The sequence below is a fragment of the Mus caroli genome, unplaced genomic scaffold (assembly GCF_978045245.1).
Source record: "Mus caroli unplaced genomic scaffold, Mus_caroli_1 scaffold_2, whole genome shotgun sequence".
In the NCBI taxonomy this organism is placed as follows: Eukaryota; Metazoa; Chordata; class Mammalia; order Rodentia; family Muridae; genus Mus; species Mus caroli.
In genome coordinates this window covers 127,728,759-127,743,382 of record NW_028227257.1, presented here as the reverse complement: position 1 = coordinate 127,743,382, position 14,624 = coordinate 127,728,759, and the positions used below count along the sequence as shown (strand labels likewise).

The following is a 14,624-nucleotide window of genomic DNA, read 5'->3' as shown; positions in this document are numbered from 1 at the left end:
GGATGGGGGCAGTATGGTAACTTAGAGCAATCCACATCATGGTTGCCAGAAGCAGAGGAAGAGAAGGAATGCAGTTGGGGATCTAGGCACAAAGTGTGCTCCCTCAGTGACCTGCTTCCTTCCATAGTCTTGGAACACTACCAGCAGATTATAGATCCTTAGTCCATTTGTTAGATCTTTGCTGCCATGATCTCATCCTCTCTGGGAAGCCTATCACAGACAGACATGCCCAGGGGCTCACTTCACTGTCTAGATGTTTCTTCTCTCCCTCATTCCTTCCCTCTCTTTCTTCCTTCTCCCCTTTCTCTTTCAAGATTTTGTTACCCACTTTCCTTGTTACCCAATATTTTGTTTTTATGCTACATGATCGCCTTTGGAAAGCTTTCAATGATCTCTAGTCTTTGTTTGTACTGAAGATATTCTTAAGTAGAGTTCTTGGGCAGTGTAATACATGGGATAGAAGATTTCATAGCTCTACATTTCAGATGAAGAAATAAGGCTTTAGAAACAAACAGTACTGAATATCTACCTCAGAACCCCTCACACGAGAGGCAGATGCTCTGCTGCTGGCTTCCCATCCCCAAATTATTCCCCAGCCATTTTATAAGATGTTAATGGACGCGTAGACTATAGTGATGGATATACCACCTTTCAACATGTTCCTATGTCTTCATAGGCAAAACACAAATCCATTTAGGTTTTAGACCAAATAATGAGAGGAATTCTGTAATTTTACATAGAAGCTAAAGTGTGAAGCTATACTTAATAAGATTTGCTGTCTAGATGTTTCTTGGGTATTTGATGGCTTAGGTGAAGAGAATTTGCAATGTAATAAGTACCTGTGCTTGCATTGGGTGGAGGGATATGGTTGTTTGTCTTTTCTTAAGAAGTATCAATCTAAAATAAAATCTTTGGCTGCTAAAATAAAGAGTCTGGCTAATTGAAAGCTTATTCAACTGCCGGTGTGACCTTTCACTATTGTGTCTGGTTCCTAGATTCCCCGTCGCAGTAATAGCATTTCTGGGGAGTGCTGTCGTGTTCCATGCACCCTGGTGGTTGGCTTGTGCCGGGTCCCACCTGAAATCATGGACCGATGTTGTCAGAGTAGCCTCTTCCTTCACAAGGTTAAAGCATTCAGGGGGAACCAACCCTCACGTTGAGAAAGATGTTGAGTGATGGATAGGATTGGGCCAGCTTAATTAATCCAGCGCATTAGAAGAGGAGCCATGGGATGTTTTGATGAAGAAAGCCCTGTTGAACTAGAGTGAACCAGAAGAGACTTTTGCTAGTCTAAATAATGGAGACTGTTTGGAAAAGCCTCTTCAAAGAGGTTTCAGTCTGAGAGCTGTAATGGAATACTTGGATACCCCTCCCCCGGCTAGGAAAGTGATTTCATAGTGAGCTAAGGAATGCTTCAGAGCTCTCCAAGAAACCATGGCTGGGGAAGGAATCTGGCATGCTGATTTTTTTTTTCTTTTTCAGTTCTAGTTTTATGCAGAAACGGACAGCTTTTAATGCTGGGAAAGGGAAAAGGAGAGTTACACAGTTCTACCCATATGGTTTTCTATTTGTTAGAGCTCTGTCTTGGCTCTGTTAGCTACCCACTCTCTGTTAGCTTATTTTCTGGCATCTTTCTTGCCTGTTCCAATGACCTGAGATTCTTCGTGCCCTGACTTTTCTGGCACTGAGGTCTTGGAACCCAGCTTTTTTTTTTTTTTTTTTAAGGCCCTGAAGTTACACTCCATGCACCTCTGCCTTTGTTCCCAGACGTCCTCATCTGGAACACTTTTTGTCTTCTGCCTTGCAGAGACTTGGGATAGGATAGCTCTGTGCTGCCTCTCCTTCAGCATTGGATCCAAACCCCTCTTTCTCCAGGGACATCCCTTTGATCCACACAGTTGGAAACCGCCTCACCTCTCTTTGAACTGAGGAGGATCACATATGGCTCTTATCATGTTCTAGTTTGTATCATAACCCTTTGTGCTGAATCACAGAGACGAGATTTTACCACCCTGGAAGTGAAGCATTGGATTTATTTTTCTTTGAGTTTTAAAATAATAGCACCTTCTATTTATGGGTTCTGAATGACCATTAAAAATGGATGTTCCAGTGAATACCTTGAAATGGATGATCTAAATAGGATAGCAGGGTTGAAGATGTTCTGAGGCAGAGGCTTGCTTTGCAGAATGCTTTTTCAGTCTAATCATCATCAGAGGGCTCTTCTCAATGGTTGTGCAGCTAGGTTGGCTTCTCCTATGGCAATGCTTCCTAGCCTTCCTACTGCCGTGGCCCTTTAAAACACTTCCTCATCTTGTAGACCCCTTCCCCACAAAATTATCACTTTGCAACTTCATGACTGTAAATTTGCTACTATTACGAATCATAATGTAAATATCTGATAGAAACCCCCAAAGGGATTATGATGCGAAGGTTGAGAACCACTGTCCTATGGTCCCAGCTTCTTCACCAATAGTTAGACCAAATAGGTAAGGGTTTAATGGTATGCCTCTTTTTTCTCCATTGTCCTCTTCTGTCTCATTGTGTACACACACACACACACACACACAGCTCATATATATCCCTTCTGGAGGTGGTGCTGTATACCAACTCCTGTAATGTATAATTGTTTTGGAAATAAAAATCTATGTGTTCTTTTGGGGACTTTGGTACTGTTCATTCCTTGGGAGTCCAGGTCTACTTGTGTGAATTCTTTTTTATTTGCATAGGTTAGCTCTGAGCGCTTGCTGGGCCCTTGGGCTAAGTAACTCTGAGTGCTCTTGAACCCACTCATCTCTAGCTGGTGCACACTTGGCCTTTCCTACAGTAAATCATGGCTATCTACACACACTATGGCAATATTTTCTTCTCATCTTTTCAGCATTTGCTAATGTCAGGATTTCCCATCTGAGAGAGTGGTATGGCACCCTAGGAGACAGGGAGGGTTCCTGTCACTTTCTCACTGTTTCTCAGCATCTGGAAAATCAGATTAGAACTCACTAATAGCAACAGTACTGGTTGTAACTGTGCCTTAGTAGTGACTATAGTTTGCTTGCTTAGCCTTTGGCAATGATACCAATCCCCAAATAATTCCAGCTTTGAGGTGAAGAGGAATAGATCATTTGTGTAGAAAGCTTATGTAACCAAAGAAAAGGTCTTCCTGTGTTTTCACTAGAATGAATTATTGTGAAATCAGTATAATAAAAACATTAAAATAGCATTATGCTGACATCTAATTCAGTAGGGTTCTTGAAGCAGTGTGAATAGCTCTACCTACAACACTCCTGACTTAGGGATGAATGGGGGGAGAGACTCAGTAGTCAGTACGTATCTCAACAGTCATTAATTTCTTGGCAAATTCGTGTTCAGATGTCTTGCTAAAATATCATTAGGTCTCAGAATATTAAGGTATAAGATGAACTTGAATGGAATTTTGTTTGATGTTGGGATCTCTTATCCAAATACTGTTTATAGAGTAGAAATGATTGAAACCTGCTTGTTATAAATCCAGCTCACACCAGATTAACCTCAATTAATTTCCCCTGTAATGATCCACAAAGTTTGAGAAGGTATATAAAGTTTGGAAAACGTTTTCTAAATGAGTGGCATACTCAAGTCGAAACCCTTACAGCTGAAGGACTTCACTGAGCAACTTTACTAGGTTTAGATGTTAAAGGGGAAGGTGGGGCCCAAGGAAACAGTTCAGCTGTTTTGAAAGAAACTACCTCTGCCTTTCTGAGAGTCCTAGGCAAAGCTCTCAGCATAGTCTACTTCCAGAGCTGTGATACCTAATTACCTCTATTGGTTGGTTGTGTGTGTCAACTTGACACAAGCTGGAGTTATCGCAGAGAAAGGAGCTCCCTTGAGGAAATGGCTCCATGAGATCCAGCTGCAAGGCATTTTTCTCAATTAGTGGGGGCGGGGTTGGCATTATGGGTAGTGCCATCCCTGGGCTGATAGTCTTGGGTTCTATAAGAGAGCAGGCTGAGCAAGCCAGGGGAAGCAAGCCTGTAAGTAACATCCCTCCATTGGCTCTGCATCAGCTCCTGATTCTTGACCTGTTTGAATTCCAGTCCTGACTTCTTTTGGTGATGAACAGCAATGTGGAAATGCAAGCTGAATAAATCTTTTCCTCCCCAACTTGCTTCTTAGTCATGATGTTTGTGCAGGAATAGAAACCCTGACTAAGACATTACCTTAATTCACCCTTGTTATGACCCCATCTTTTCCTTCTTTTAGGAATAGCTTTGCTTTTCCATCTTGGTGGCAGCAAACTTGATCTCTAGCTAATAAAGTGGATTTTAGTAAATTCTTCATCCATTGTCTTATCTGCAGAGCAGGTCTGTGCCTAGGTGGACTCACATTTTGGGGGTGGGAAGGGCAGCTAATGTGAAATGTAAGCATGAAGTTATTTGACAGTCATGGACCCAAGAGGAACATAGGCTTAGCAGCATGTGCCTTTAGCGCTAATATGAATCTGACTAATTTATACTGTGCAGCAAGCCTACTGTAACTATCGCCTGTGCAGTGTTTCCTGTCTCTTGTGGGGTACTGTTACACTTTTAGTAACTCATCTTTAGCTGTGAGATACCTGTAACCCCTGTATCGAGGAGGCTGAGGTAGGAAGACTTAGAGGCTACTTTCAAGACTGTGTCTCAAAAGAAACAAACTTGACAGTTAAATTATGATAAAAGTGACAAATCTGAGATCCAAAAGAAACTTGTCTTTGTTTCGAAACTGAAGGACTCGAGAGCAGGTTCTTGCTCCACTTTTGTTTGTTGTTGAAGTGGGATTGGAAGTCACAATCCTCCTGCCCCAACATTGGAAGCGGCTGAGTTAATCACCCACAGCTTATTGCACTTGAGAATTTTTATTCTATGATATTCAAAATAAGAATGCTTATATAATATAGAAAAAAGAACCCATAGATTCCCATAGAATTGGGAACTTAAGCCTGGATTTTCATGTGACACGTGAATCTTGCACATAATTTAATGCGTATATCATATGTATGTAACACATATCATTCTGAATGATACCAAGGAGGTCGCCAGATCACTCACTTTCCATTCTTTAATCTATGTAATGCTTCATATAATTACCTACCAATAAAGAGTCTCAAGCAAGCTAAGGCTTCTAAGGAATAAAGTGTCATTTAAAGATAAGTTAATCCTTGAGAAACTAAGTTCAGCCCTGGGTGGACAGGTGATTATCTTCCTGGACTAGAATAATTAAAGTTCCCCTTCCCAATGGGAAGTTTTCTAATCTCTACCTGAGGGATGTGTGACAATAACAACCATGTACTCTGTCTGTTCTTTAGCTTGATGGACATACAGGTTATGTGGTGAAATAACATCATTTCTGAATGAAGAGGAAATATTAGTAAAGTGTCTCACTCTAAGGTTCTGTACTGTATTATAAAATGTTGAACAATATGGTATTTTCTTTTGAAATTTATTTTTTACTTAAAGTATAATTATATCATTTTCTGCCTTCCTCTTTTCACTTCAGTTTCACCCATGTCCCTTGCTCTCTGTCAAAGTCACGGCCTTTTAAATGTTTTATTGATACTTACACAAATGAATAATTAACTATGCACACTGAGTCCTTTGGCTGTTGCTCATAGGTATGGATTTAGGGCTAGACACTTGGTGTTGGATGTCCAATCAGAGGGCTCGTTCCCTCTCTCAGCAGTTGTTACTCGCCTATAACTCTTCATCTGGGGTGGAGCCCAGGGAGAGATTCCCCTTCCACAGCCGGTATTGTCTTTGTTTGGGCCTTGCTAGGCAGCCATGTTTTTGAGATTTTATGCGCACAGCTTCCCTGTCACATGTAGAAGACAAAATCTCCTAGCAAACTTCAGGTCCTCAGGCTCTTATGAACCCTCTTCTCCTGTCATGATACTCCAAGTCTTAGGTATAGGGACTGTGTTGAAGTTGTATCACCTGGTGCTGGTACTTCACTAGCAGTTGCTTTCTTTCTTCTGACCAATGCAATATAGTGTTTCTACTAGATAGATCAGGACTAAGATGTCATTGTCAACATAACAAACTAATGGTTTAACATTTTTATGTCTGTAACCAAGCAGGATTTGAGTGAATCAGGAAGAATGCGTTGATTCTATGTTGAAAAATGCAATTTTTTTTGTCCTCCCGCCCTCTTCCTTCCCTCCCTATATAACCCTTGCTGACCTATTCACTCCGAGATCTACCTGTCTCTGCTTCTGGAGTACTGGGATTCAAGGCATGCGCCACCACATGTTTGTATAAAGTGCACAGCTGCTTAATTGTTGTGGTCGGTTGCCGATGCTGTGATGTTAGGAAAATTCTCCTGTAGAAGAAGGAATAAAATTAACTAGAATAAATAAAAATAACTACCGGGAACTTATATATTGGGTTATTAAGTGGGAAAGAGTACAGTAATAATCTTTCTTTGCCAGGAGTGGTGGTGCACACTTTTAATCCCAGCACTTGGGCAGCAGAGGCAGGTTCAAGGGCAGCAGAGGCAGGTTCAAGGGCAGCAGAGGCAGGTTCAAGGGCAGCAGAGGCAGGTTCAAGGGCAGCAGAGGCAGGTTCAAGGGCAGCAGAGGCAGGTTCAAGGGCAGCAGAGGCAGGTTCAAGGGCAGCAGAGGCAGGTTCAAGGGCAGCAGAGGCAGGTTCAAGGGCAACAGAGGCAGGTTCAAGGGCACAGAGAAACCCTTGAATAACCAAATTTAAAAAATAAATAAGCAGAATCATTTTTAGAGCTGATATATTTAAATTTTTCACTCATGTAAAACATAATGTATATTCAACTGCTCAGGTCCACATAGCCCCTCTTTCTGATTTTTGAACCATTTTTCATTCAGTTCTTAACCTTGACTTTGAATTTTGAGGTACATGCTCGTGTGTGTATGTGTGTGTACGTATCTCTCTCTCTCTCTCTCTCTCTGTCTCTGTGTGTGTTTGTGTTATGTGTGTGCATGCGCCCGTGCAGTTTGGGATCTTCACTGTGGAAGCTGTATTAGAAACCTAGCAATGCTAACATGCATCCCTGCTTACATACTCTCATGTTCCCACACTCTCTACCCTATCTATCAGCATCAGCTCATTATTAATTTTTGAAACAAATTAGTTTTATCCAATCTTGGTTCAACTGTTCAATTTATTTATTTATCACTGTAGCTGTCTTCCGACACACCAGAAGAGGGCATCAGATCCGATTACAGATGGCTGTGAGCCACCATGTGGTTGCTGGGATTTGAACTCAGGGCCTTTGGAAGAACAGTCAGTGTTCTTAACCACTGAGCCACCTCTCCAGCCCAACTGTGGCTATTTTTAAAGGTAGCATGTTCCAAGTGAAAGATTTGCTAACATTGAAGATATCCCAGAGAATCCACTAGGGTGAACATCCACGGACAGTGAGTCTGAGATGCCGTGGGAAAAGCATGGCCTTTGAGTGACAGCTGCAGAGGCCGCTGGGAAAGCAGTCCTCACTCTTGAGAGCATATGGGTTCAGGTCCACTCTTCCTCACTAGCTATGTTATGAAAGAGAATACTCCCTTTTTTCCAACCTTGGATTCCTCCTATGCAGGGAGAGCCCAAGAAGATAGAAAATTAGCCTATGATGGTTATTAGCACATTCACACTGGAGGAGTATTTGGTCATGTGTAACGACATGAATGTGTTTCATATGGCCGGCTGTGGTATTCCTTCATACTGTTTCTGCTGTTTACGTAACTCTGTGTTTCCTGCAGGAGCGATTCCAGGTGAAGAACCCTCCCCATACATACATACAGAAGCTCAAAGGCTACCTGGACCCAGCTGTAACCAGGAAGGTAAGGTGGATGGGTTAACACTCCTGGCTGTCACCTCCTCTTCAGTCCTCAGCGTCCTGTGTCACATCAGAAGACTCTTTCCTTTGTGTTATTTTTTGCCAGATCTCCAAGCAGACATGCGTTGGAGGCCATCTTCATGAGAAGACAAAGGGGAAAAAAATCTACAGCACTTAATAAAACTTGCCTACACAAAAATGATGTTCCTTTGACAGCTACTGATACTGTTGGTTCCCCTTGCACAGAGCATCGAGTCTTGTCCTTACTGCTTAGGCCCCCTAACAAAGCAGGCCTTGCAAATGACAGGGGGAACTTCTAGGACCCTCTAAAATCACAGGGGTGTCCTCCCAGGTGCATGCTGACATCAGCTGTTGATGTTTCACAGCTGCTCCCGCCCCAGCCCCAGCCCCAGCCCCAGCCCCAGCCCCAGCCCCAGCCCCAGCCCCAGCCCCAGCCCGACCACAAGAAGGTAAGGAGGGAATAGCTGATGTGACTTTTAACCATCTCTCCTTTTACAACAAGCCCTGCTTTGTGCAGCCGCACAATTGGCTTAAGCTGCTGCCTTGCGGCTAAGCACGTTGCCTGGCACAACCCTGCAGGCTTGTTCTGCTCCGGGATGGCTCTGGGCAGAACTGTCCCTGAGGATTATGGGTAAAGGCACTTTGTATCAGGTAGCACTTGTCTTCCCCTGGCCTTCTACTTTCTCCACTTTCAAGGTTCCTCGAGCTGAATTCCCTGTGTGTCAGTGGTCCTGAGAGAAGAAAAGCACACTTCTCTTGGTTAGCTGTTTTCAGGGGTCTTTCTTCGCTTTCCTTTGTGTGCATGCTTGCGTCTCTCTTCCTTCCCACTCTGCCCTCCTTCTAACATTTCTCTTTTCATTTTTCCACTCTAACTCTTCATTACCTATATACACATCTCCTCCCCCAAAAATGCCATTCAAAAAGCAGTTCCTATTTCCTCTGGAAGTTTCCTGAGGTTTTTTTTTTTTTTTTGGTTTTTGGTTTTTGTTTTTTTGGTTTTTTTTTTTTTTTTTGGAGACAGGGTTTCTCTGTGCAGTCCTGGCTGTCCTGGAACTCACCCTGTAGACCAGGCTGGCCTCGAACTCAGAAATCCGCCTGCCTCTGCCTCTCAAGTGCTGGGATTAAAGGTGTGCACCACCATGCCTGGCCTGAGCCTTTGTTTTATGGTTTATTTGCAGACAAGAGGGATCTAAACAATAGAAATGATTGAACTTTGCGATTCTGGGGCTAGAGAGATGGCTCAGTGATTTAAGAGTGTTTGTTGCTCTTTTAGAGGACCTGGGTTCAGTTCCCAGTTCCCAGCACAAACACAGTAGCTCGCACTCAACTGTAACTCCAGTTCTAGGGCCTTCACCACCCTCTTTTTACCTTGGTATATGAGGCTTGCAGTGGTGTACCCACCTTCAAGCAGGCAAAACATGCGCATTAAATAAATAAGATAAAGAAAAGAAAGGAAAATTGAGATTCCCCACTTTGGTTCCTTGCCATACAATTCTTGTATGTCCTGTCCTGTGATCTTCTATGAATGCACTTGGTAATATTTCTCCCCCTCAGAAATTTGATAATCATTTCTAAAAGGTCTGTATTCAATAACACAAATTCCCCCCCGCCCCCGGCCCCCGGCCCCCAGCCCCTGGCCCCCAGGTGAAAAAGCAATAGATGCTTAGTTCTTGTGAATTTCTCTGATTTGTTTCTTGCTCTGGGCAGAGAGCAGCTTTAATTTTACAGGTTAGGGAGTGCTGTGACAGGAAACACCTGGAAGAAACACTACATATAAATCCCACATTTTTAGGCATGGAAAAAAAGGGCAGTTTTGTCCATACTATTTATTTCTGAGAGGGTGCTCAGTCTATACAGAATAACTCTGCTGACCCTATAGAAATCCACAGACCTGAGGTCATGGCTGAGTGTTCCCCTGGCCCTAGGCGTACTTGTTGTGACCTGAGTGTGTGGGGGTGTGAAATGGCAGCCCTTAAATACAGACGGAGTGAGCTCTCCCACCCTGCAGCATGCAGTTCATTCTAGAAACAATCCCACATTCCAGAAAGAAAGCATGAGATACCCACACTTCCAGAAATGACAGCCTCAGCTCCCAGCCCCACTCCCACTCCCCCTCAGGAGACAAAGAAAACCAAGTAGAAGAAACCAGGGCACCTCTTGTTAAACATCTCGCTGCTTCCCGGATCACTTAATAAAGAGGAATGGAGATGCCCGATGCCCCTGATGGAGGGCCACTGATTTCTCTGTCCTGACCCATGTGTCCACTGAATAGCCTTGTTTGGTCTGTGCCTTGTCTTTCAAGGTCTGTCATTCAGTTCCAGAGAAATGGACTGGAGGTCGGATTAGCACCCCCCTCCCCCCTGCTGTAATAAGATTCTGTCAGGAGCAGGCAGTAGGAAAGGATCTGTTCCGCACAACATAATTGTAATGCTTAAGCCCCAGAAAAAAGGAGATTTGTTTGGAATAAGGCATGGCTTTCAGTTAAAAATGAGCTTAAAATTCTCAGCTGTGGTACGGGGTTGGGGAGTGTTCAAACCAGGCCTTTAAATTTTTAGCCAGACTGTCTAGGCTGAGCAGGCTTCCTTCAACGCTGGTCAGGGTCCTCGAATAGTTCATTCATTAATCTTTTGTTGAAATTGAATAGAAGATACTTAATTTGCCCTTAAAAAAATGCCCAAGCACATTCTGTTTAGAATAGCTTTAAATGAAAGCCCCTAGGGTAGGGAAGGAAGAACCTAAATTAGATATCTCTGAGCCCAGGATTTCACAAACCAGCCTCTTCATTTTATACCAGTGGTTATTAGCCTGAGCCTCAGGGAAAGCTGTGCTCATGTCTGGCACCGTAAGAGGTCACAGACCATGAAGCAAGGAGTCTGGTTCTTTGCTGACTCTTCATTTGTGAGGAGAAACCTATTGTGTGGCTCACCCTGTCTCTGCTGCCTCCCAGGGGGCTGTCCTATATCTGGGAGGAAAGAGAGAAGAGGGGGAATCACTTGGTAGTGCATCCTTCCTCACTCTTGCTTTCTGCTTGGACCTGCAGGTTCAAGGTTACTCTTTGGAGAGCTTTAAAGTCTTGTGGACACATTTTAGAAGTGCAGAGTGCTAACACTCACTGTTTATGTGTTAGCAAAGTAGATGCCAAGGCATTCCAAAATCCAACCAAAAATTGAGCTGCTCCCTGGAGAGTGCAGCACAGCAGTGAAGTCAGCTGAGTTTGTCTCAGGGTCAGGCAGTTGCAGGGTTACAGTGCGTAGCATAGCCAATGTCTGATGGATTCTAGCTGCTGCTGCTAGCCCAGTGACTTGATTTACTTGTGTTGTTAGGGTCTCTCTCTCTCTCTCTCTCTCTCTCTCTCTCTCTCTCTATATATATATATATATATATATATATATATATATATATATACATATACACATATACATATATACACACATATATACATATACATACATATATACATATACATATATTCAGAGTCTGTATAGCATCCATATCAGTCTGCTTGTATTTCTTTCTCCCCCTCTTCCTCCCTCTTTTCTCATATCCTTTGGTCAGATCTCTTTACAACTGTATTATGTTTTAAGTACTATGCTTGTGCTCTTTGTAAAAGGCCATCTAGGGATGATTTCTTTGAAGCCTGGGAAGAAGACTTAGGCACCAGTAGAGAGTACCAAGGACCCATCTGAAATGTCTTAACAAGCAGCAGCATGGGACTTTGGCCTTTAGCCAGGCCCCTATCATATGTCCTCTACCTGACAAATCCCATGCTTAGTGTACTCACTGCAGGGAGCCAGTCTAGTATATCTCTCCAAACCACCAATGACCTTGCCATTTTTATTTAGGTCTTTCATGGTAACAGAGGCAGAACACCTTTCTTTTTTTGTTTATATTTGGAATATTTTTATTTCATATATCCCACCGTATATTGATTACAAAAATCCAAGATCTTTTTTTAAAGGTATTTGAGAATAGCAGTTACAGCAACTTCAGGAAAGCAAGGGACTTAGAGAAGAGAAGAGGCAGCAGGAGTTGGCCTGTGCCCAGCAGTGTTGCTGTCTCCTTTGGCTAATGGTCCCCATGCATGTGGCAAAAAATCTTGCAACCCCACCATCTGGAATTGTGCTATCAACCTTATCTTTCTTACCTTTTGGATGGGATTCCTCTGAAGTATGGGAGCCATGATTAGTGGCCTGGGAATGGAGGCCTCTGTTCCTGTGGTACTTGGTGGTAGAAGAGGACAAGGGTCTTTTATATCCTGAGCTGTAATTCACAAAACTTTTTCCAGTGAGCAAAGAAGCTTGAGAGGATTAGGCTGCGGCACAGAGAGCCTGGGTTTGTTTTAATGATTTATCTGGTTTATGTATATGAGTACACTGTAGCTGTTTTCAGACACACCAGAAGAGGGTATCGGAATCGGATCCCATTACAGATGGTTGTGAGCCACCATGTGGTTGCTCAGAATTGAACTCATGACCTCTGGTCAATGCTCTTTACTACTGAGCCATCTTTCCAGCTCCAGCCTGGATCTTTTAAAGTTCGGCATTGCACATTGGATTTCCTTCTCCCAGAGTGGCCTGAGACTACAGTCACTACTAAGGTTTTGTAGGGAAATAATCCTCCAAAGAACTGATGGTATAGCAGCCCATTGTATCTTGGAGACTTCTTAGATTTAAAAGCATATATACATATATATGCTTATATATTCATTATCATAGCAGAACTCACTGAAGAAAGGACAGGGTAGACCTAGAAAGAGATAGAATCTCGATAGGCGAGAGTAAGGGAGAGCATTCTGAGTATGTGCATGTGCACATGGACTTTCATGACTGACCTTGCAAGGGAGGACTAGTTGGAAGAGCTAACTTCTGAATGTTTGTTTTTTGGAACATGTTAGGTCAACTAGAGATTGTTAGGTTTAAGACTTGTCTTTAGAAGGCCATACTTACAAAGTTGGCCATTAAGAGTTCGTTTGTATTCTCCATAAAAGCTTTCTGTGCCTCAATAATTTATGAAAACAGCAGTTTATGCTGAAGACCTGATTTTTTGCTGGAGTCTGGAATTGTTGCCTGAGTGGGGCAGTGTGCCAGTGAGATCAGCCTCTAATGAGAACCCTGGCCACCAGAACTCTGTTGAGCTTCATGGCTGAGTTCATAAGTGACTCCATGGGCAAGAGCACTCTTGAAATCATGTTTGGTTTCCTATGTACTACATCATCCCAGCCACATCTTCTTTTTATTGTTTTTACCATTTACTATTTCATTGCAGTACATTGCCATAGGTATGCGTGTGTCTTATGTCTGTAGTCATGCTGATGTATCGTTAAAACTGGAGGTGCTTTTCCTAAACAATAGGCATAATGGTCATTATTATAGTATTTGTGGGTAGGGGAAATAATCTCCTTTAGGATATTACATAAAGTAAGTAATTCTCCTTGTCCTTTCTTCTAAGTTATATTTCATAACCAAGATTTGTATGCTTTTCAATCAAAGAAAGGAAATATGGTAAATATACATTAGCATAAAGTGTATTTTCATATTGCATTAAATTTATTATAAATTGCAGTAGCACCAGGTACTAAGGTCATATTTTGTTGCATTATAGAAATTCAGAAGGCGTGTTCAAGAATCTACACAAGTGCTAAGAGAACTGGAAATTTCATTAAGAACCAACCACATTGGGTGAGTATGCTCCTGTAACATGTTAGCACTAAATTTTATTTTAGAAAGTGACTGAATCGTACCTAAGAACTGAGCTTCTATATTTACTGAAGGACCAAGGATTATCTGAGGGGAGTCTTCCTTAGTCCCCTGATCACGGACTGTGAGAGTCAGTAGAAGCAGACTGGGGAGCCCTTGACGTGGCGATTTATAGCAATTCTGTGTTTACTTGTTTGGATGAAGTAAGTACAGACAGCTCATGACAAGTGCTTCGTGTCTATATGGCAGTGCTCTGGCTGCTGAAGAACACTCAAGAATGGATGTAAACTGAGATCCTTGAACTGGCTCAGTCTTCAGAGGCTTTTCTTTTCTTTAATTTCTTTCCATTCACAAAAGAATGGGAACCGGAGTGGTGTGGTCTAACCCTACTTCTTTGCATTTGAGACCTTCTTGTGTCTCTTTCTTTCATGTTAAACACTTGAGACTGTGAAGTATTCCGTATAGGGAGGATGGAGTTCATGGAATCACTCCACTAAACACTTCTGAGAGTTCCTTTCATGCAACTTCATTATATTATCCCATCCCTGGGATAGCATAATACATAGAACCTTACTGTTAGATGGTTTATCTCCAAGGCTGTATGATACCAGATAACTTGTTTTACACCTTTGGTTCTTCAGAAGGTACCACTTTTCCTTTGTAGACAAGTCTTTCTGTGCTTAGCCTCGAATTCACTATATAGCCGGGCTGGCTTCAGACTCTGAACAATCGTACTGTTAGTCTCTGAAGTATTAGGAATATAGACACGAGCAAAGACATTGGGTAAGTTATAGTTTCTGGATTTTGGCTTTGTGAGTTTACCATGAGAGAAGACTGAAGACTGTAGGCTTCACTATCCTTCCCAGTGTTCTCCTCTGACATTTTCTGCAGAAATGTTGAACTGGAATTATATGTCAGTATTATACTATAGTTGAACTGAGTATTCTGTAAAATAGATGTATAACATGAATAGTAATTTACTTCTACTTTAGACTGATTGATAAAAGCCATTTATTTCAGAGTTTTATTTAGGTATGGAAATGATTGTGCAGGGCCACGTGGGGTGGGGAGACTTGAGGTAGAATGCCCATCGAAAAC

General features: G+C 42.5%; 1 protein-coding gene across 5 annotated transcripts in view; it reads left to right on the top strand.

The window, feature by feature from the left end:
• Positions 1–14,624, top strand: part of Fmnl2 (formin like 2) — a 278,573-nt gene that overhangs the window by 174,208 nt on the left and 89,741 nt on the right. For all 5 annotated transcript variants that reach the window (XM_085834913.1, XM_085834909.1, XM_085834912.1 and 2 more), the window contains exons 3-4: positions 7,733–7,813; positions 13,432–13,508. In XM_085834913.1, coding sequence (XP_085691039.1) covers positions 7,733–7,813; positions 13,432–13,508 — 158 coding nt within the window. The remainder of the gene's footprint in view (positions 1–7,732; positions 7,814–13,431; positions 13,509–14,624) is intronic.